Source organism: Pezoporus occidentalis, unplaced genomic scaffold (genome assembly GCF_034315485.1).
Source record: "Pezoporus occidentalis ecotype Australia unplaced genomic scaffold, CSIRO_AGI_Poc_V1 ctg29, whole genome shotgun sequence".
Taxonomy (NCBI): Eukaryota; Metazoa; Chordata; class Aves; order Psittaciformes; family Psittacidae; genus Pezoporus; species Pezoporus occidentalis.
The window spans coordinates 5034517-5055392 of NW_026914829.1; the positions used below are offsets into that span (position 1 = coordinate 5034517).

At 34.9% G+C, this 20876-nt stretch overlaps 1 protein-coding gene across 2 annotated transcripts in view; it reads left to right on the forward strand.

The window, feature by feature from the left end:
* CSMD1 (CUB and Sushi multiple domains 1) overlaps positions 1 to 20876 on the forward strand; it is a 1153012-nt gene that overhangs the window by 849314 nt on the left and 282822 nt on the right. For both annotated transcript variants that reach the window (XM_062626215.1, XM_062626216.1), the window contains exons 13-15: positions 11982 to 12164; positions 13940 to 14266; positions 17403 to 17597. In XM_062626215.1, the coding sequence (XP_062482199.1) occupies positions 11982 to 12164; positions 13940 to 14266; positions 17403 to 17597 (705 nt within the window). The remainder of the gene's footprint in view (positions 1 to 11981; positions 12165 to 13939; positions 14267 to 17402; positions 17598 to 20876) is intronic.

Below are 20876 nucleotides of genomic sequence, written 5' to 3' on the forward strand. Positions count from 1 at the left end.
GATGGCTGATACGTCTTGGACTGTATTCGTACAGTAGGAGTCCGGCTATTAACCTACCACTACCAAGTCCACAAATTCTAACATTGATGTTTTCTTAACTATATCTTTCTAAAAGGTGTGAGTGACCTATTAGAAGTGTTTTCACTGAAGTCAGTAAACTCTAGAGAAAGTATTGTTTTAAAAATCTTGCTAAATACATAATTTCCTTCTGAGGCAAAATGCAATATCATTGTAATGTTTCTTGAAGTGAATACTTATCTAGAACTGTAGATTTAGACAGAATCAAATTTCTAAGATACCAAAATTGAAAAAAAAAAAAAAAAAGCTGCATACTACAAAAAGAATTTTATATGTTTTGTTTTCATGAAACTTAAAAATAGTTTAACTTAACTTGTAATTGTTGTTAAAATATGTTCTGTTTAGGACCTCACCTCAGAGAGAATTAGAGTGGACAGAGCTAAAAGAGCCTTAGAGCACAGCAGTGGTTGGGGGGTCTTTAGAGAAAAAGAGAACTGAGTATTTTATTTTATTTTGCTTTATTTTTCCTAAGACCCAGAGCAGAAAATGTAGAGTTTAATGCAACCCAGAAACTACTTCGGTACTGAATTTGTATTGCTGAATAAAATGTGGTTGGGAACTTTGTTCTTGCCCTGAGAATACATCCACATAACATGGCCCTAAGGAAGGACCTTCTTTACCCAGAGACAAATTGTGTGTGTCTCAATGCATTTACATGTATATGTCTTGGGTCAGGGTTGTTTTTTTTTTTCAGTGTGCTACTGATGTGGATGCTGCATTGCAGGCGACTTTGTTTTCATAGCAAAAAACAGAGTTTATACTGAATACCTCGGGAAGTGCTGAGATATACCTGAAGATGTAAAGCCTGTGTATTATAGGCAGTGCTGGATGACTTCATAGAATACAGTGATGAAAGCTTGACACAATCTTGCCTATCCAGTCTACTGGGAAGGATCCCAGGTGCTTGCTGTCTTCTGAATCATGACTATGCAGTGTCTCAAAGAGAGCTGTTAGGCATCACCAGGAAGTATGGTAAAGCCTATGCAGTATGGGGTGTTGGAGATCCAGTGCTCAAGTTCACCGTTGTCTCTGCCTTGATTTTGGTGGATCTTTAGGCAAAGTGGCTGGCCTAAGTGCAACCGTGGAGGAGAGCACTCACATAGCAAGGTCACAGTGAAAAGAGAGAGGACTGTGCACCAGCTCTTCTTTCTTCATGCATTTCCGATAACAGCTCTGTTCTTTTTTTTTTAAAAGCCTTTTCGTTTCTTTTAGTGTTTCTCAGTGAAAACACACAGTATGTTTTTAGCTATTGTTTATTCAATGATAAGTCTACATGTGTAGTGTTATATCAGTACTCTGATTAATACTTGTTTAGTTTCCTAAGTTTTTGAAAGTATTAATTTGTATAACTTTATCACAAAATTATCTTTCTTTTCCTGGTTATGGATATCTGTATGTGTGTTGTGGGTTAAACACAGTAGAAGCAAGGAGGGAGAGAGATTCTCCACATTTCCTTTGAATGGCCAGACCTCATAGGATGGTCTTTCCATAGCTGAGATGCAAACCCGTAGGGTCAAGGGAGAGGGGAAATAGAGATTCTCTTGGAATTGCCAGAGCTGGCAGGCCAGTCTGTACACAGTTGGTGTCTCAATGTCTGCCCAGTCCTTTGTCACCAGGCTGCTGGTGTATGACAGTGTGCTCCATACAAACCTTTGCCTGCATTGAATGCCATCCAGATCCTTGAAGGCCTGATTATTATCCAGGTCACTGTAGACCTCCTCTACCATTGCTAGTTCCAAGTACAGTGTGCAAGTTTATTTTGCAAAACTGGTATTTCATAAATGCTATACTGGAATGTAATACAGCCCACTCTGTTATACTTTGTATATAGCTGTTATTGAGATTAAAAAAAAGATCTGGAATTTCTTGTTCATATGCATTTTTCAATCTTGTAAAGTTAAACTAGATTCTTATAATCTCAACTCAATTAGAGCTTTTATGATTTTGGTGAGGCTATTAATATGCTCTTTAAAAAAATAGTTTCACCATTAACAGGTAAAAGATGTAGTCAGGTTTGGGCCATTAAACAGTTCCTGCATCATTTGTGCCTTCATTGTAAGGTTTTTTGAATTTCTTATTATTACTTGGTTGATTACAAATGGAAATAATTCCTGTCACACAATTTCAAATGGACTATTAAATTTGAATCCCAAGTACTAATAAAAACAAAATACTAATTGTTGTTACAAAACGAAGATCTATGGGAAATATTAAGCAACAGCTGAAGATTTTCATTCAGACATGCAGATACCTACTAGTAAGATCCTCTGTAAAGAACTGATTTATTTCACTAAAGAGTTACTTTAGAAGTTTTTCAGTACTTTATTCTTTCAGTCTTCTCGCCAGCTGCGTGATTTATTCATTCAGCTCATAAACAGATTAATTTCACACTTTGACTGAAATTGATTTGACATGCAAACATCTCCACCTGTTACAAAGTCAGCATATCCTCCAGAGTAGCCTCTTTACACTGCTCTCGTGTTCTATTAGAAATTTAGATTAAAGCAGATTATTATTATTATTCAAGATTTAATAATGACTTATCTTTACATTGCTGTGAAATTTGAGAAAAACAATAGTATGTAAGCAGAGACATTGTCCAAAATGTTTCTACGCTTTTTTAACTTTATTTTTATATATGTACACAAATATATACACAAATATATATATACAGATCTATTTTGTGTATGTATGTGTATATATATATATATATATATATACACAAATAAGGTCCATTCAGACTTTTTAAGTATGTGAATTGCTGAATTAAGTTGATGAAAAACTATGATATCTAATTTAGTATTGTGTGTGCTTGCATGCTCTGTTTTGCATTTAAACATTTCTGAGCGTACAGTAGTGTTTAATCATGAAGAATTAATGACATTTACTAGAAAACGTACCTTCTAAAATGTGCAGTCTTGATGTTTTCTGATTATAGCTTATAGAACATTGTACAGTGAAGATTTCTAAAGGCAAGAAGTAATGACCTTAATTACTTAAATGAGGTATTAATGAGGTTAAATGAGGTATTTTTGTATATGAATCCATATAGTATGTGCTGACGATAGATAAAAATCATCATATTAATGCAATAAATATCAGAGTATATTTTTTAAGAAAGGAATGAAATTTGGAATACAAGTGACCTTCATTGTCCACAGATTTGATCTGTAATATGATATTGCAGATGTAAAAAAAACAAAAGGGGGTTTAGTTACAAACCCATCTGCTGTTCCCCTGTACTTTCCCCTCTCCTCTGACCCTCACAGGTCAGCATAGCCATGGCCAGTCCCTTCTTGAGTAGGAAGTTATGCATCCTTCATAGAAAGATTTTTAAAAGAGCAGTTCCTTTGCAATTTACTTGTAACTTGTAATGTTTTCAGAGGATCTTTATGTGTCCTTTCTGTGTCCAAAGAATGACTTTGCACTTAGGGAGCTTTTAGAAAGCAGAGTGCTATTTACTTTAAAACAAAATCTTAGCAGTATTACTCGTAATATAGAAAATAAAGGAAGTACATGACACCTTGTAAACACAGATGTAAACTATTTCCAGTCTATGTCCCTAGATATGCCTGTTGATGTGTTTTTCCTCTCTTTTTAAAGAAAACCAGAGTTAGGGTAAGTTCTCTCAGGTAGTGAGTATATTTGGGTTTGTTTGGATGCCAGGGAGTAGTATTAGCATGTGTGTGCTTGCATAGCCTTCCTCACAGAAATTAGAGTTTAAGTACTTTTGCAGGGGTGGGGAGAAGATATAAACCTGTTTGGATTTTTCTTATTGCCTGCAGTTCTTAACACATACTTACTAAATTTCAGTCTGTCTTAGTATATACTAAGAAGTATCATTAGGCAATAGAACTGCTTCAAATAGTATGTACTTTTTTTTTTTGCCTAATGATATTTATTCACATTTATCCTATGGGATACTATCATCTAATTTTGATCCATTTAATATGAGCTAAATTGATTTTCTGTGATGCCAATTCTTAATTAGTAGGTTGTGTTGCTGATTTAAATGGTTGAAAGAAATACAAATAATATTGTGTCAAATGGGTTTATGATTGAAAAGTCATATTGTTTATATGACATAACCAGTTTTCAAATGAAACCATGTTAACTGCTGTAATTGTATTTTTATCTTTCAACCCTTTAGAAAGACTCCTTTGCTGACTGTTCCATTACTTTTTTTTTTTTAGGATCAGGGATAGCTTTTCAGTCCTATAATTAGAGAGGTCTATTTTCTTGCACTTTTAAAATATTGGTAGCACACTGATTCTTTTCTAGATGACTGCCATGTCTTCCTTGTCAGGGCTTAAGGTAATTTTAGGTAAAGATCTCCAAGGATACTATGTTGTAAAGGAAGGTAACACATATCATTTTCCCAGTTTGAGGGGGCAAATTATGTACACATGCGTTTGTATAGTTCCTTTGTTTTTTCCAGTTTTTAAGATAGATATTACATGTGAATTTGTCCAGTCAGCTGTGACCTCCATAAGTTCTTGAAGATAATTGTTAATAGTTCATAGACTGCTTTAAGTACTTTAATGTGAATTTAGTTAGTCCATATTCCCTTGAATCTGTCTACATTTTCTAAAGAGTATCTTCCTATCCTGCCCTATACTTAATTTTACTTAAACTTGTTATCTGTTTTTCTTTTTCTTCCCCCCCCCCCCCCACTCCAGAAAGGTGAAAGTGCTCTTCATTCTCCTTTCCTGCTAGCTATTTTTCTTTCTTTTACATTTAATAACTTTCTACACACTTCTTTATTGCCTTTGCCTCATTCCATGGTTCACCTTTTCACAAGATTCATCGTTATCTTATTCTAGTCTTTTCTGAGACAACTAAACTTTCTTATTTCTTATTACTTTATTTCTGATTTTCCACCTTAGCATGCTAAATTGAATTCCACAGGATATGTTTGGGCTAGTAGTCCAAGGCACTACTCAGCCTTCTTTATAGACAGGCTCTACTCTTCCTGTAAGTAAACAAAAAATGAAATCTACATTTTGAATGATACAGTATTCCTTACCATAAAATATTAGAATAAAAATCTACAGTGAGACCAAAAGCTCATAGCATGTTGATAATAGGCAATAATTAAAGTTTAAAGAAAAAAAATGGTGAAATATGCAGTGATAAATTAAAAGAGATAATCCCAGAGTACTTCCCCTGATTTCAGTGATGCAAGTCTTAAATAGAATCATATAATGGTCTGGGTTGGAAAGGATCTGAAAGATCATCTAGGTCCAATCCCCCTCTCATCGACAGTGACACCTTCCACTAGAGCTGGTTGCTCAAGGTTGTGTCCAACCTGACCTTGAGCACTGCCAGGGATGGAGTATTTGCAACATCCTTGGGCAACCTGTTCCAGTGCCTCATCATTCTCACAACAAAGAACAACTTCTGACATCTAAACTGAATCTTCCCCTGTTCAAGTTTAAACCCATTGCCCATTTTCCCTGATGAAGAGTCGCTCTCTGGCATCCTTGTAGGCTTCCTTCAGATACTGGAAAGCTGTTCTGAGGTCTCCATGCAGCCCAAACTTTCTCAGCCTGCCTGGAAGGTGCTCTAAGAGAAATACTTTGTCACTTAGTAAGGTTTTCAGGTATTTGTCCAATCCCTTTCTGAACACATATTTCATCTCCCAATAAAAAGAGATTTCCAGTATATTTTATTGGTCTCCAGTTCCTCTGAAAAAGTAATTTTGATCTTCTGTTTTCCTTCCTTAATTCTATCCTGTTTCATATGGAGGTGCAGAACTACATACAGCATTCAACATGTAAAATGAATAGATTTTTGTCTGTTGTCAAAATACTGTTTTCTGTTTTGTTCACTCTTCCTTTCATAGCAATTCCTAACATTTTTCAATAGCTTACAATTTCAGAGAATTACCTTTAGTATTCCAGAGTCCTTGTTCCTGAGAGGTAACTGTCAAGTCAGAACCATTGTGCCTTGCAAGCTCATAATTATTTTTTTTCCACATTTATTTTTCTACAATTCCTGATAATGAATGTTGCCTGCTGTTTCATCAGTTAGTTACTTGGTATCATAAACATTTCTGCAAGAAGTCACAAAATGCTTCTTCCTCATCCCTGTTCAGATTTGGTCTACATCTACCTCTGGACATGTAAAATTGATCATAAACAAACTGAAATTTTATTTTTCTGCATATTAAAATGTTAAATATTAATAAATTATTAAAAAGTAAATATTAAAATTAAAGAACATATTTGTCATGTTTTGTTTTCTTCTCAAATTACTACTTTCAAGGATTTTTATGATACAATATGTCATCATTACCAACAAGTCATGCATATGCTGTGATAATGGATTGTTAGCTTAAATGGACTTCCTATAAAATTTTTCATGTCAGTTTTCCAGCTATCTGATTCTAAGGTCAAGTTTATTTTTTTAATATTGATACAGAATGCAATAAGGTAGAAGCAACAAAAATTAATCTGCTGGATATGATATGCAGCCTTTTTGATAACAGCAAGGACAAAACATTTCAGAGAAATTGTGAGAATCTTTTAGAATGCTGCTTGGAACGATATGATCCATGAAGGAGGCCTTCTCCTTTTATAGATGGAGACTAGTAATAAATTGTACTGTAAAATTTCTTTGAAGAAATTTACTGGAATAACGGTAAAATTGTGATGATCTACAAAATTATCATGTAAGGCCACCCTGGTTTTATCTTTAGGCCAACCTCATTTTAGCTTTTAATAGCCACTTTTACAGTCCAATTATGTGGTATCTGATTTTTTTTTTCCCCTATCAGTTTTATCATTTTCACTTTCAGTAGTTTTTCCCATGCTCCTTTGCAGGAATCATATCTATAGTATCAGTCTTTTACTTATGTTCTCTTATAAAATTCTAAGCATATCTCTCTATCCCTTCTCTTTCTATAAGGTTTTCTATTTGTGTAAGAGTTTCTCCATTTATATTTTTAAATCAGATTCCACTGTGGCAGATACTATGATTGTTAATGCAGGTAGACAAGATGAATAAGAAGAAATAAAATAAATGATCAATTTTCTTGTATTCAAGCCATGAATTTCTGGCCTTGCCATATAGGTGTTGAGATGTCAAACTGAACAGGTCCTATCTGATGCAGGAATAAACTTCCAAACTATTTTTTTTTTTTTTTTTAACTATATACTTGTTTCAGTTCTCAACTTCCCTTAGCCTGTCTTTATCTTAGCTAAGATGATCATTATAAGATGCTGTCAAATTAATGATTTTGGGGTTAAGAGGTATTGACCTCAACAATGGATTTTTGTGTAAGCCACATGTTTAAAACACTTATTTAATTTAAATTGTGTTTATGCATCTGAACTATTAAAGTGTAAGTATATTATTAATATTCCACTGGTAAAAGTTTAGCTACATATTTAGTGATTTGATGATGATTCACTAATAATCTATGCTAGAACATTGGATAGCGTGAATGAAAACAGTGGCGTTAAGAATTTGATTTTAACTGTGTATTTGTTATCTAGTAGCAAGGGGGAGAAAAGGTAAATTACAACCATGAATAATAAATTCAAGACTGCCAAATACTATAATCTATGAAGCATTTTATTACGTATTTCAGATACCTGGATCAAACAAATGCAAAGCCTTTCTATCAAAAAGGCGTGAATTGCAATGTGACACCTTTAAACAGTAATCATAATACATATATAGATGGTTAATAGCACTTTAGAATTGACGTATTTCTTCCCTTGGCAGAAAACACAGGAACAGAAATGTCTTTGATTAAATTCAGAGGGATATGATCTTCTCATCAGAAATTTAATCGCGTCATTCTTCCAACATTAAAGAGAGAATATTCCCTGAAACTGAGTATATTTTCTAGTTTACAAACAAGATGAAAAGTCTCTTTCCCCAGGCTACTGAAAGAGAGTACATGAAAGCCATAAACAATTGAATAAGATCAGTGTTAATATTTTGGTAACCAGAGGAAAATGATGTTTAAATTTGAGCTTGAGAGCTTATTTGGAAACTTCATGAATTTCACACAGTTCCAATTACTCAGATCAAAAGAAGTCCAACATTGAATGAGTACACAGAATAATCCTAAATGAGTAGGGGGTTTATTGCCACACTTCATATAAGCTAGCATAGCTTTTATTTTCCTATTTGTCATTTTAAAAACATTTCCCGTCCCATACAATTTTTCTGAGAGCTCAGCCATAGCTCCAGCTGATTTGGTCAGATGAATGTTTTTGGGGTTTGAGTTTTTGGTTTGTTTCTTGTTTGTTTTTTTTTAATCAAAAGGATATATAACTTCTTTGTACCAATTATTCTACTTCATAAATTGCATGCGTTGAATTAATAAGCACAATGCACCTCAACTGAATTTAAATATTTAAAAAAAAATGTTCTCTGATCAGTGGATGTCAAACAGGTACCAGAAGAGACAGTGAAATAAAAAGCTGTATTTAATCCCAGAGGGCAGAAAAATGTTGACAAATCATTGCATACCTGTACTACTCTGGATATGGTTATAAACCAATAGTATTCTTTATGTATAAACAAAAACTCCTGAATCTGGCCTTCTCTGTATTCTCTAAGTTGTCATCTGTCATTAATATATGTGGCAGAAATCTAGCTTTTTACTGAAATGTACAGACAATCTTGCATCTGACTTAGTTTTGTTCTGTTGCTTCCTCATAATTTTCTGAATAATAAGTGAATATTTAATAATGTGTTCTGCTGCTGGAAGAATTTTTACATGGATTTGTAATTTACCATAGTTTAATAATAATATAATGATAATAATATAATAATAATGGGCATTTTAACTGAGACTGTTACGTAAAGTTTTTATCTTTTTACGAGGAAGGGAAGTTATGTCATCTTAACCACTACCTGACCTGTAGTTGGTATATATATAAGAAAAATTCAGTCAGCTAAGAGACAGCTTTTTGGGCTTTTGTTTTTTTTCAGATATTTTGGAAGGAAATTGTCATATGCATGAATGTTGAACTAAAAAAGTGCATGGAAAGTGTTAATGTATCTAAGTTCAGTGTTGCTTATGATTTTGTAGTATGAAAACAACAGATCTTTATGTCACTTTGAAATTGGTAGAATATTAATTGATCTAGAATTGTGATATTGATAGTAATACCTGTAATGTGATAAGAATTACATGATATACATGTTATTGTAAGTCTTCATACCAGGAAATTTTTGTGAAACTTGAACTGAATGTTATCCTTGGAACTTAAATGGGTGCTTTCTATCCACCTGAATAACTTGGTTTGGGCTGGAGTACATTTTCTGTTATGGTTAGACAGACTTCAAGGTTTCTGAAGATGTAGATTTCTAAATCTGCATGGAATTTTTCAAGCTTTTTTAATGAAAATTAAAATCAGACATCATCAGAAGTGTTTTATGAATTTGTAAAATTTCCTTATTTATGTTGAACAAACAAGCATATACTCTGAAAGCTGGAATAGAAATAAAATTCGTACACTTCATGTTGACATTTTAATGAGTTCTTTGGCTTTTCAATATAAAGTGGCTTTACTTTTCAAAAAAATAAAAGGATTTTTTTTTTTTAATTAAAAATCTTCTACCTGAAATTAGTTTTTTTGTGTTTTTAACTGCTTGTTTGTGCTTGCAAATAAGGTATTTAAAGATCCAAATCAGTTCTACATCCCAAGTAAAATGTTATTCTTGGATGAAGGGTGATATATTAAGCAGTACAAAGTATTTGGTTAGTTTCCAAAGTTTATCCTGTATACTTGCCTTCCTCAGTAACAGCTTGGCTCTGACTGAAGACATAAAAAAAATAAGGAATCTTCAACCTGCCAGAAAGCTTGATTCATGGTAATTTCTGTTAAAAGTTTTGGTTCATTGATCCATAACCCTCTTCTAGGGCTTGGTGTATCTCTTGAGAGTTAGAAGCATCATGATCTGTCTTCTACTTCAGTAAATTCATTAATTAAAGATATTTTGATACTTTTTTCTGTAGACCATGGAAAGAAACACTTGCCGCCTTCTTTTAATGGATAAATCTTCAGTAATGCCTTTGCAAAACCCTGCTGACAGTTTGCCTTCTGACACTCGTGTCTGAGACAGTATTACCTTGATCTTCAAGAAATGTGTTTTTGGAAGAGTGTTTATGATCCTTTTTACATGCTCGATTAGATATAGCTCTCCTATCAGTGGAGAAGATGAACTTTTTAAAATGTGGTTGAAATGTGGGTTCTGATTTTCTGTACCTGTCTGCATTTTCATGTAGGATGTAGAGTTGTGGGTAGCTGGGACCACACACAGCTGCTCCACAGTGGTAGCAGGAATCAACATCTCAGTAGAGTAGGCAGGTGAAAACTACATTAAAATATTTGTATTTAGTATTTATGACATGGCTCTATTGGTGTTTTATTATATATGTGTGGTAGACTTTTTTTGAAGAGGTTTGCGTTCAATATGTACTACTATCTGGTAATCAAATTATTTAAATAAAACCCTGATTATGGAATGGCTTTGAACTTGTAGGTAGTTCCTAATTTTCTCTTCAAAATTCAGTTTAAGATTAATAAGAAAAAAAAATTACATCCCTGTAATTCTGATGAATCACCTGTTCTTTTGTGAAGTACATGGCATACCTTTCTCTACATTCTTGTCAACAATCTTTTCAAAACTGCTTTAAGGGGATAAACATAGTGGATTGACTTCACATACCATAATAATGCCATCCTGCATGTTAGAATTTCTGTTGTTAGCATGTCAAGATACACGCTTCTGGCAGGATTTAACATTAGTGGACTTAAAAATATTTGACAGCAGACATTTTTAATGGTGTTAGATTATACCAACATTTAGTAATATTCAGCAAGTTGAATTTTCTTATCTTGAGTGTTTCAGATTTTATACCTTGGGTTGAACTGGAAAACATTTAAATAACAAGTATTTTATCACTAATTTCATTCATATCAGGTTTGCATCATTTTAGTACAGATGTAGCAACACAGTTACAGAACCAGAAGTGCTTCATTATTATTGTTGTCACTGAAATGGAAATTAATAAACTGCTTTAAATTTAATGGTAAAGAAATAGAGCTTTCATTTTTGGTGGACAGCCATATGTATAGTAATTTGTAAGATGATTCACAGTTTCTATCACAGGCACTTAATATTTACATTTCCTAATAATCTCGTTGCTCATAAATTTCATAAGACTTGAGGTTTTTATTCTCTTCTTTTGTGTATGTATGCTCAACATCTACAAATTAAGTTATTTAAATAGCAGATCTCCTACAGAATATCTAAGAAATATAATCCAAAATGTTAATGTCTTTTTAGCATAGTTGAATGCAGCTGGGAAAAATGTGGCTCTAATTTGAAGTATGAGACAAGTATGAGACCACGACAAGAAATAATTCCTCACTTTTGTTTTTTATTATATTTTAGTGCTTAAAATGAAATTCATTTATGCTATCAGTGAATTATATACCTTTAATCGTATTGCTAATAGCCTTATAAATGGAATTGCAGATGGGAGAGTTAAGACAGATTTTTCATTACTAGTACCTCATTACCAGAAACAGGATCTATCTAAACATAGTATGTCTCCATGGTTAGAATGGAGACTATGACTTGACAATTTTACCTTCAAGTATGCTGTAATTCAGTGAAGCCATGTAGCTAAATATGAGTATTCTGTTATCTTAAGCAGTGCAGGTACGGAAGCTATTAGTTTATGAAAAGACTTTAGATCCCAAGTCATTTTAGAGTTGGTTTTACAGCGTTTACCTCTAGTTCACTTTCAGCTGTTAATATTAGTTTAAGGCATAAGCCAAATATTTTGAAAGCTCTACTGATTCTGAGATATAAATTGCTCATAAATATGTTTTCCTTATTATTGCGTTTATTTTTTTTTTTTTTTTCAGAAATTGAGAAAGGAGGTTGTGGAGACCCTGGAATTCCATCATATGGAAAAAGGACTGGAAGCAGTTTTCTGCATGGAGACACACTTACCTTTGAATGTCAAGCAGCTTTTGAACTGGTGGGAGAGAGAACGATTACATGTCAACAAAACAACCAGTGGTCTGGCAACAAGCCCAGCTGTGTTTGTGAGAATTTTCTTTTTCTGTATTAGTTTTCTGACCTTAGCCTCTTGCTTTTCTTAGCATTTGTGACTAACCAGCAGGAAAACATTTCAAAAGATCTTGAAGACTTTTTCAGTCACATGGGCTTTTTTTTAGTTGGCTCAAAAGTAGCTTATTTATGGGAAGCATCACATACGATTGTTTTAGAATGTTCTTTCCCCTCGTTTTATATCTAATTGAATCATTTAACCCTCTCAATGTAAATGCATGGTGAATTAGACTCTAAATGAACAATTCGTAATCGCATGGAAGTGTTTGAAGGGACTCAGTGGAACATACACACTGATTCTGTCAGTGCAAAGCAGTCTCCAGATCCACATAAAAAAAGAATGGAGATTTTTGTCTGATATCCTACTAAAGCATGAAAATGAATGTAAGGATCTCTAACATAGAAAAAGGGTAGATAAAATAATTAGTTTTGAATTTTGCCTTTAAAGGTAATATATGTTTGTAGGTAAGTTTATAGATGGATTTAAATAAAGAGGGGTGCTGTTTGTTTTTAATTTTCTGTTTCTTTTACTTCTGTGCTAAAATAGAGTAAAACTTTCTAGGATACAGGCTTATTAGGCACTTCATTTCTCCTCCAGACCATACTACCTTTTCCTGTGAACAGTCATATAATTCAGTACTGGATTTTCAAAACAACCCTTGGGAAGTGTCCTATTCTACTTGAGCACATATGTATTTTGCAGCTGTGTTGGTACAGTTCTTGTCAAGCTGAGTAAGCTTGCTGTGAACTGGAAGAAGTCCTTATATGCCCGTGCAATGCTGAAATGTGTCTAAGCACATAAGGCCTGGGGATGGAGACAGTGTGGTTGCAATTCTCTTTAGGACATAAGTCACTTTTGTTCATGGTGCAGTATTGCATAGGGTTGATATTTTAGTTCCTGTTGGCAATAATGTTCCACTGCTTGATGTGCATATGCGCTATGAAAGATAATAGAATGTAAACTTGCAGCATCTATTTACAAACACTGAGTGCAGTTTGACACATTTAAAGAGATGAGTAATGGTTATCCTTTGCATTAATTAATATGCAGTGATCCTTCTTCTTTCTGAATACACTGTACATCTCACTAAGGTACCAGCCACAAGCTTATGACTCTAAAATCAATTAGGAATTGTCTTAAAGAAAATTGGCCCAAAAGAGTGAAATGGAGGAAAGCTATGACTCATTTATATTTAATTTCCTCGTGCTATTGAAGGGGAAGGTAGGGGTGAAATAAGTTTGTATTATGTACTCTGAAGAGTTCTTGATCAAGGCACATCTAAATTTCTGCTGTTAATTACATGAACTTTGTGTACTACAGGCAGAACTGGCCCTTGTGCCCAATTTTTTTTGGATTGCTAAGCACATTTTCATGATTTTTGCATTTAGAGAAAATCCACATTTAAATTTGGAGGTTGCATTTTCATTTCAAAACAAGCCTGCCAATTTTTCCAAATTCTGACCCATCAGGCATTACTTTTGCTTTCCTGCTTTGGCATTCTCTATATGCTTGTCATATCTTTTGGAGGCTCAGGTAGTTACTTAGCCTCACTTGGGGAAATAAAAACATTCAAGGCTGACACATTATACTGAAGAAATATTCTGACAGTCTTAAACTTTTCCAGCTTGCCTGTGTAGTAGTTTTGACATCCAGGCTTCAAAAGCATTCTTTCCACAATAAAAAAAAAAAAAATGAAGCATTTATAATATTTGTGGATAGTATTTTAAGAATCTATTGTTGTTTTTTTAGTCTCTTGTTTCTTCAACTTCACCACACCGTCTGGAATTATACTTTCTCCAAATTATCCTGAGGAGTATGGGAACAATATGAACTGTGTTTGGTTAATTATCTCAGAGCCGGGAAGCAGAATCCACCTGATTTTCAATGACTTTGATGTAGAACCTCAATTTGACTACCTTACAGTGAAAGATGATGGGATTTCAGATTTACCACCTCTTGGCACTTTTTCTGGCAATGAAGTCCCTTCCCAGTTGGCTAGCAGTGGTCACATAGTAAGGCTTGAATTTCAGTCAGATCATTCTACCACTGGAAGAGGATTTAATATCACTTACACAAGTAAGAGCCTTTGCTTTTATTTTATACATAGTCTTAAAATCAAGCTGTCTTTCTTCATAATAATGACAGATAGAAAATGTTTTTATTTATAATACAGAAGTAAACTGTAATGCTTGTATAATTGCACTGCTTTCAGCTGTCTTCCTAGTGTTCGTTAGCTTACCTAAATCTTTACAATTTATTTATTTTAATTGTAATAGTGTTGAGGAATTCCTTTTATTATTTAAGGGCCTTTTTAGCTGACACTGCATAAATACAGAGCACATAACTAAAGCACAGATCATTCAGATTGAGGCATCTGTTGCAAGTGATTTAATATCCTTCTTCATGAAACCAGCAGGAATAAATTGACAAAGGTGTTGATCTTAGTTCCCAAAAATGGAGATGTTAATCTGAAAAGCATAGAAGTATAAAAAGCAACTAGAATATCATTGCAAATAAATAGCTCTGGGAACCTGCTTTAGTTTTGCATTTTATCTTCCAGTTAGATGGTATGGTATCTGGGAATGCAGACCCCTAAGTATATCAATCTCTGTTTTGGTATATACATAATAGTTACCTCTCTGTTTTTTCTAGCATCTTAGAGCATAGCTGATTTCAAGCAGAAGTATTTCCTGTAGGAGATTACTAATCAGAATATTTTTTTCTCTCCAGCTCCAGATTCTTTAGGAATTTTAAGAATGTAATATCTTTAACAATGTTCTTCTCAAATGTAACTCCCTTGCCATGGGCAGAGACACCTACCACTAGACCATGTCGCCGAAGGTTTTGTCCAACCTGGCCTTGAACACAGATGGCCATCTGTTTTGTCTATATGAAAGGATATTACTTAACAATACTTTCAACTCAAGTAGCATTGTAGTCATGTGGAAAGCATTATTACATTTGCCACAAACTGCTAACTCTCCTAGAAGTCTTATTAGTAATTCAAAGACATTACTTATATGGAGATTTTCTTGGTAGTTTCAGAAATTGTCTTCTAAGCTTATAGAAGAAGTTAATTGACAATAAAGTTGTATTGGTCACATCTTGCATTTTTCCTATCTTGTGTCAATTAAAGTAATTAACAGTGTTCGGAGTCAAGGTGCTTCTTTGTATTATTACAAGGATGGCCCATATAAAACTGGAATTCATGAGCTGAAACCCTGTTTAAGCCTTAGGTGCCTAAATTGTACCTTTGCTTTCAGAGAAAGTGATAATTCCTGTTCTCTGAAAAGTAACAGAACAGACCGATCCTCACTTTAATTGAGACTATAGAGATTAAAAGATTTAGCAGAAAAAGTGAGTCCTGAATTCTAGGTCTGCTTCTGTCTGAGATTGTTCAGATCCCTTTTTCCATATGCTGTTCTACTTAAGTAAAGATGGGCTGTAGTAAGAAAATATTTGCTATTTCTATTTGAAGCTGAATTGTGCAGTCAAGAATATAATACTCGTGGATCAAACTCTCTTGAGAATCCTAATTGCCTTGGTAATCACAAAAGAGCTTTCCACCACAATTTTCCTATTAGGTGTTACTGTTTGATGCATACTTTATGTGCTAAAATTACCTAAACAGCATATATGCTTCCATAATGGAAAACTGAGATTGCAAATGGCAGTGTCTATTATATATGAATCCTTCGTGTCAGTAGGAAGTATTTAGTTTAAGTTCAGCTAAAGTGCTAGTACTTCTGGACCTCCTGAAGTGTGCCATTCGTACAATTTGAATCAAATTAGGATTAAAGAAGTTTATTGATTTATAAGTGAAATATAACTAACAGTCAGTGAACTGTAGAGTTAAGATTTATATTGGCAATTCAGCAGATAAACCACAATGACACAAAATCTTAGAATTATAGTGGCTCTCAAGTTGGTGGAGACCCATAAGCACAGTTGAGTTCTACTCCCTGCTGCTTGCAGGACTATCTAAAACTAAACTATATGACTAAAAGCATCATCCAGACACTCCCTGAATTCTGACAGGCTTGGTGTTGTAACCACACTCGGTGCCTCCTTGTACTCCTGGCATCTTAGAATCATAGAACTGTTTAGGCAGGAAAGAGCTTTAAGATCACCTGTAAAGCTAGCACTGTCAAGTCTACCACTAACCCATGTCCCTAAGTGCTACAGGTCTTTTAAGTGCATCTGGGGACTTGTTCTCCAGACCCTTCACCAGCTTCATTGCTTTTCTCTGAACCTCCTCCAGCAACTCAGTAACTCAGTATCTTGAAGTGAGTGGCCCAGACCTGAGCACAGGATTCAGCATCTGGCCTCACCAGTACTGAGTGCAGGAGACAATCACTTTCCTGGCCCTGCTGGCACTGCTATTTCTGATACAGCCCAGGAAGCTGTTTGCCACCTTGGCCACGTGGGCTCAAACTGATTCATGTTCAGCCAGCTGTTGACCAACACCCCCCAGTCCTTTTCCATTGGGCAGTTTCCCAGCCACCCTTCCCCCAGCCTGTAGTGTTGCATTGTGGTTGTTGTGACCCAAGTGCTGTGCCTTATTGAAACTCATACAATTGGCCTCCGTCCATTGTTTCAGCCTATGTAGTTCCCTCTGAAGGGCCTTCCTACCCTCAAGCAGATCAACACTCCTACCCATCTTGCTTTCATCTGCAGACTTACTGAGCATGATCACCTCATCCAGATTGTTGATAAAGATATTAGCAGAACTGGCCCTAGTACTAAGTCAGAAGGAGCACCACTTGTAATTGAACACATAAAAATTTGTAAATACCTTTCTACTCTGGTCATAGTCTTTTAGCAGTAGTCTCTATTTCTGCCAGATTAGTTGCAGTGCTAATTCATACTCCTTGTTATGTTAGAGGCAAACAGTAGGATTTTGTCCAGAGGAAAATTTAAGCAGTGTTCTTGTGTACTTAAGCCAGAAATAAAAAGTAAGCTTCCAAATTTGAACTGTGTTGCATTTGTGTGAATGTCATTGGATTTAAATCTGACTTTTACTTGAGGAGTTTCTGTACTTTCAATTATACTGTATTATGTGTTATGTTTTCTTACATCACAATAGAAAGGTCATTCCCCCTTAAAAAAAAAAAAAAGTTTAGAGGAGTGATTGTTGTGATTGTTATTATGTGTATTATTATTGATATTGTCATTCTTACTACTATTATTATTACTACTATGTTTTTGTTAGCATTTGGCCAGAATGAGTGCCATGATCCAGGCATTCCTATAAATGGGAGGCGTTTTGGAGACAGGTTTCTCCTAGGAAGTTCTGTTTCCTTTCACTGTGACGATGGTTTTGTGAAGACCCAAGGCTCTGAATCCATAACATGTATTATGCAAGATGGAAATGTGGTATGGAGCTCTACTGTCCCACGCTGTGAAGGTAAGAGCACAATCTTTACTTTGCACCTACAGTTTGAATAATGAAACTTTAAATTTAGCTTACTTTTTTACATTTCGCACGTAAGTAACACTGCTTTAGCTGAAGTTATGAATTAATCTTATTTTAACACTCTTCCAGGCAAATGAGAGAGCAATAATAGAAACAAGATAGCTTGCTTTTATATTCTTGGAATAAATTAGCATTCTAAAAATCTGGTTGCTATTCTTTTCAAGTTCTGGTTGTTACTGTCATTACTCAGTTACAAGTTATAGCTGTTACAATGGTTTTCACTTAGCATACTGAAGAACTTAATTATCAACCACATAGAAACTTGAAGTAAAGCTTCTATTTTAAAGTCTTTTTTTTTTTTTTTAAATGCACCTTTAATTTTCTCACCGTGAAAGTATACCTGAATTTCTGTATGTAACATATTAACCTGAAGTACAGTCTTTTCTGAGAAATATAGTGATAAGGTATAGAGCTATGTTTGATATTCATTGTATTCCCCAAAAGTTCCAAATTTGTTTGCTTGTTCTTGTCTAGGTGAATAAGCACACTAAGATGAGCTATAATTAGGATTAGAGATTGCTTTACAACACAATGAAATACAATGAGAAAAAAGAAAAGAGTAGGCTGATTTCTTGATGTTTAACAGCAATGGATTGTAAGGCAAGACATGAATGTATTTAATGAACTACTAGAGTGTGTCTTTTAAAGTTATGTTCAAACAATTGTCTGACTTTTAGTAAGCAACAGATATATAGTCAGACAATTAAATGATAATTTTTTTTGAATAAACTAATCCAAACCTTCTAATTGGTGTAAATCTCACACCTCCTTTAATTTCAGTGTCATTGCAGTTATTTAAGGATCTGGATCACATCAGTTTCATGATTTTTGTTATTTGGGCAATCTGACAACTCAGTCCTCATAAGACAGTGCATTTCTAATAAAATTTAAAGGTACTGAAAAAACCATATTAGCAGCCTGGTAGAAGTAGTTTGTATGAAGCAGCCTTCCTAGTTAGTGTAGAGATAATTTACTTTGCTTCTAGGTGTCTGAGATTTTTGTTTTAGCAAAAAACTGTTCTTGTTTTTAATATGGCAAAATTTAATTTAAAGAACCACCATGGAATAATCTTAATTCTTCATTAACTGTGCACATGTAATGTAAATGTCATTTTCAGGGCAAATCATTTTGTCCCAGAGACAGTTCGATGTGTATTTTTCATGTTTGGTGTGTTGCTTTTTTTCCCCACTTTCTTAAATCTTTTAATACTTTCCAGAGACAAGTGCAAGTCATGAGTGAAATCAACTAATCTATCTGAGTTCATTTTTTTTAAAATTAAAAGCATTGAATCAAAACTAGGGATATTAATTTACTAGTCACAAATTCATGTTACTATTCATTTCCACGTGTCATAATAGGTTTGCTTGTCACTACTTAGACAAACAGAAAAAAAGTAACAGCATTTCCTGTACTGCAATGTGGAATTTACTGATAATGATACCACTGACTACTTGAGGGTAATACAAATGATATAAAGATAAATTTACCTGACCTTGAAAGTGTTCCTGTTTTAGACTGCTCAATAGCCTTTGGTAAAATACAACATCCCAAAGCCCTCTGCTATGATAACTTAATCTTTCAAGGGACTTATGTTTCCTAAATTTGTTCAGTCAGTTCTGCTGTTGTTTAATTCTGCTCTAAAGACCTCTGATCCCTCTCTGAAAAATGCTTCTGTCTAGCCTTGTTACTTTCATGGCCCTGTTGCAATACTTTTTTTCCCTTTTATGTAGAAGATGAATTTAGAGGACATTTAAACAAATTTGACATAGAGGAATGGGCCTAATAGGAATGGACCTAATGGGATACACCCAAGAATGCTGAGGAAGCCAGCCAATGACATTGCAAGGAAATGCTCAATTATCTTGGGAAGGTCATTTAACCTAGAAAGGTTCCCGAGAACTGGAAGAAAGCAAATTCTGATCTTCAAGAAAGGAAAGGAGTTTCTGAGGAACTCACAAGTCTCACCTCAGTTGCTGGAAAAGGTGGTGCAGCAATATTCCTTGAAACCATTTCCAAACAGTGAAGAACAGGAGCAGTCAGTGTGGATTTATGAAGTGGAAGTCATGCCTGACCAATGTGATAGCCTTCTGTGATAAGATGACTGACCTGATGGATGAGGGGAGGGAGTGGGTATTTTTTATCTCAGCTTTAGTAACATGTTTGACACTGTATTGTATAATATTCTCATACACAAACTTACGAAATATGGTCTAGGGAAGTGAACAGTGAGGTGGACTGAAAACTGACAGAACTGTTGTGCTTGTAGTGTTGTGGTCTGTGGCATAAAGTACAGCTAGTCCATAGTGGTATACCCCATGAGTCAATACTGGGCCCAGTACTGTTTAAAATCTTCAATAATGATCTGAATGCTGGGGAAGAGTGCACTGAAGAAAGTCTGCAGACGGTCTAAGACTGGGAGGAGTGGCTGATACGCTGTGTGTTTGTGCCGCTGTTCTGAGAGACCTTGACAGAGAAGCTAAAGAAGTAGGCTGAGAGGAAAGTAGAGGTCCTTGCCCTCTATGCAGCATTGATGAGGATATGTCAGAAATGTTGTGTGCAGTCCTGGGATCCCCAGTACAAGAGAGATGTGGACATATTGCATTGAGTCTAGTGAAGAGTCACAGAGGCGATTTAGGACTTGGAGCATCTGTCTTACAAGAAGAGGTTGAGAGAACTTGGGTTGTCTAGACTGAAGAAGAAAAGGCTCAAGGCTTGAGAGGGATCTTGTCATTGCGTGTAAATACCAGATGTGATGGTGTGAAAAATATGGAGCCGGATACTTCTCAGTGGTGCCCCTTGACAGGACAAGAGGCAATGAACACAAACTGAAATAAAAGAAATTCTGTTTAAACATAAGATGTCACAATACAATGAAAATAATTAACTGTATCATAGAATCATAGAATATTTAGGGTTGGAAAGGACCTTAAGATCATTTAGTCCCAACCCCCCTGCCATGGACAGGGACACCTCACACTTAACCATGTTGCCCAAGGCTCTGTCCAACCCAGCTTTGATCACCATCAGGTATGGAGCATTCACAACTTCCTCGGGCAACCCTTTCCAGTGCCTCACCACCCTTACAGTTAAGAATTTCTTCCTTACATCCAGTCTAAACTTCCCGTTTAAGTTTGAACCCGTTACCCTTGTCCTATCACTACAGTCCCCTCCCCAGCATCCTTATAGGCCCCCTTCAGATGCTGGAAGGCT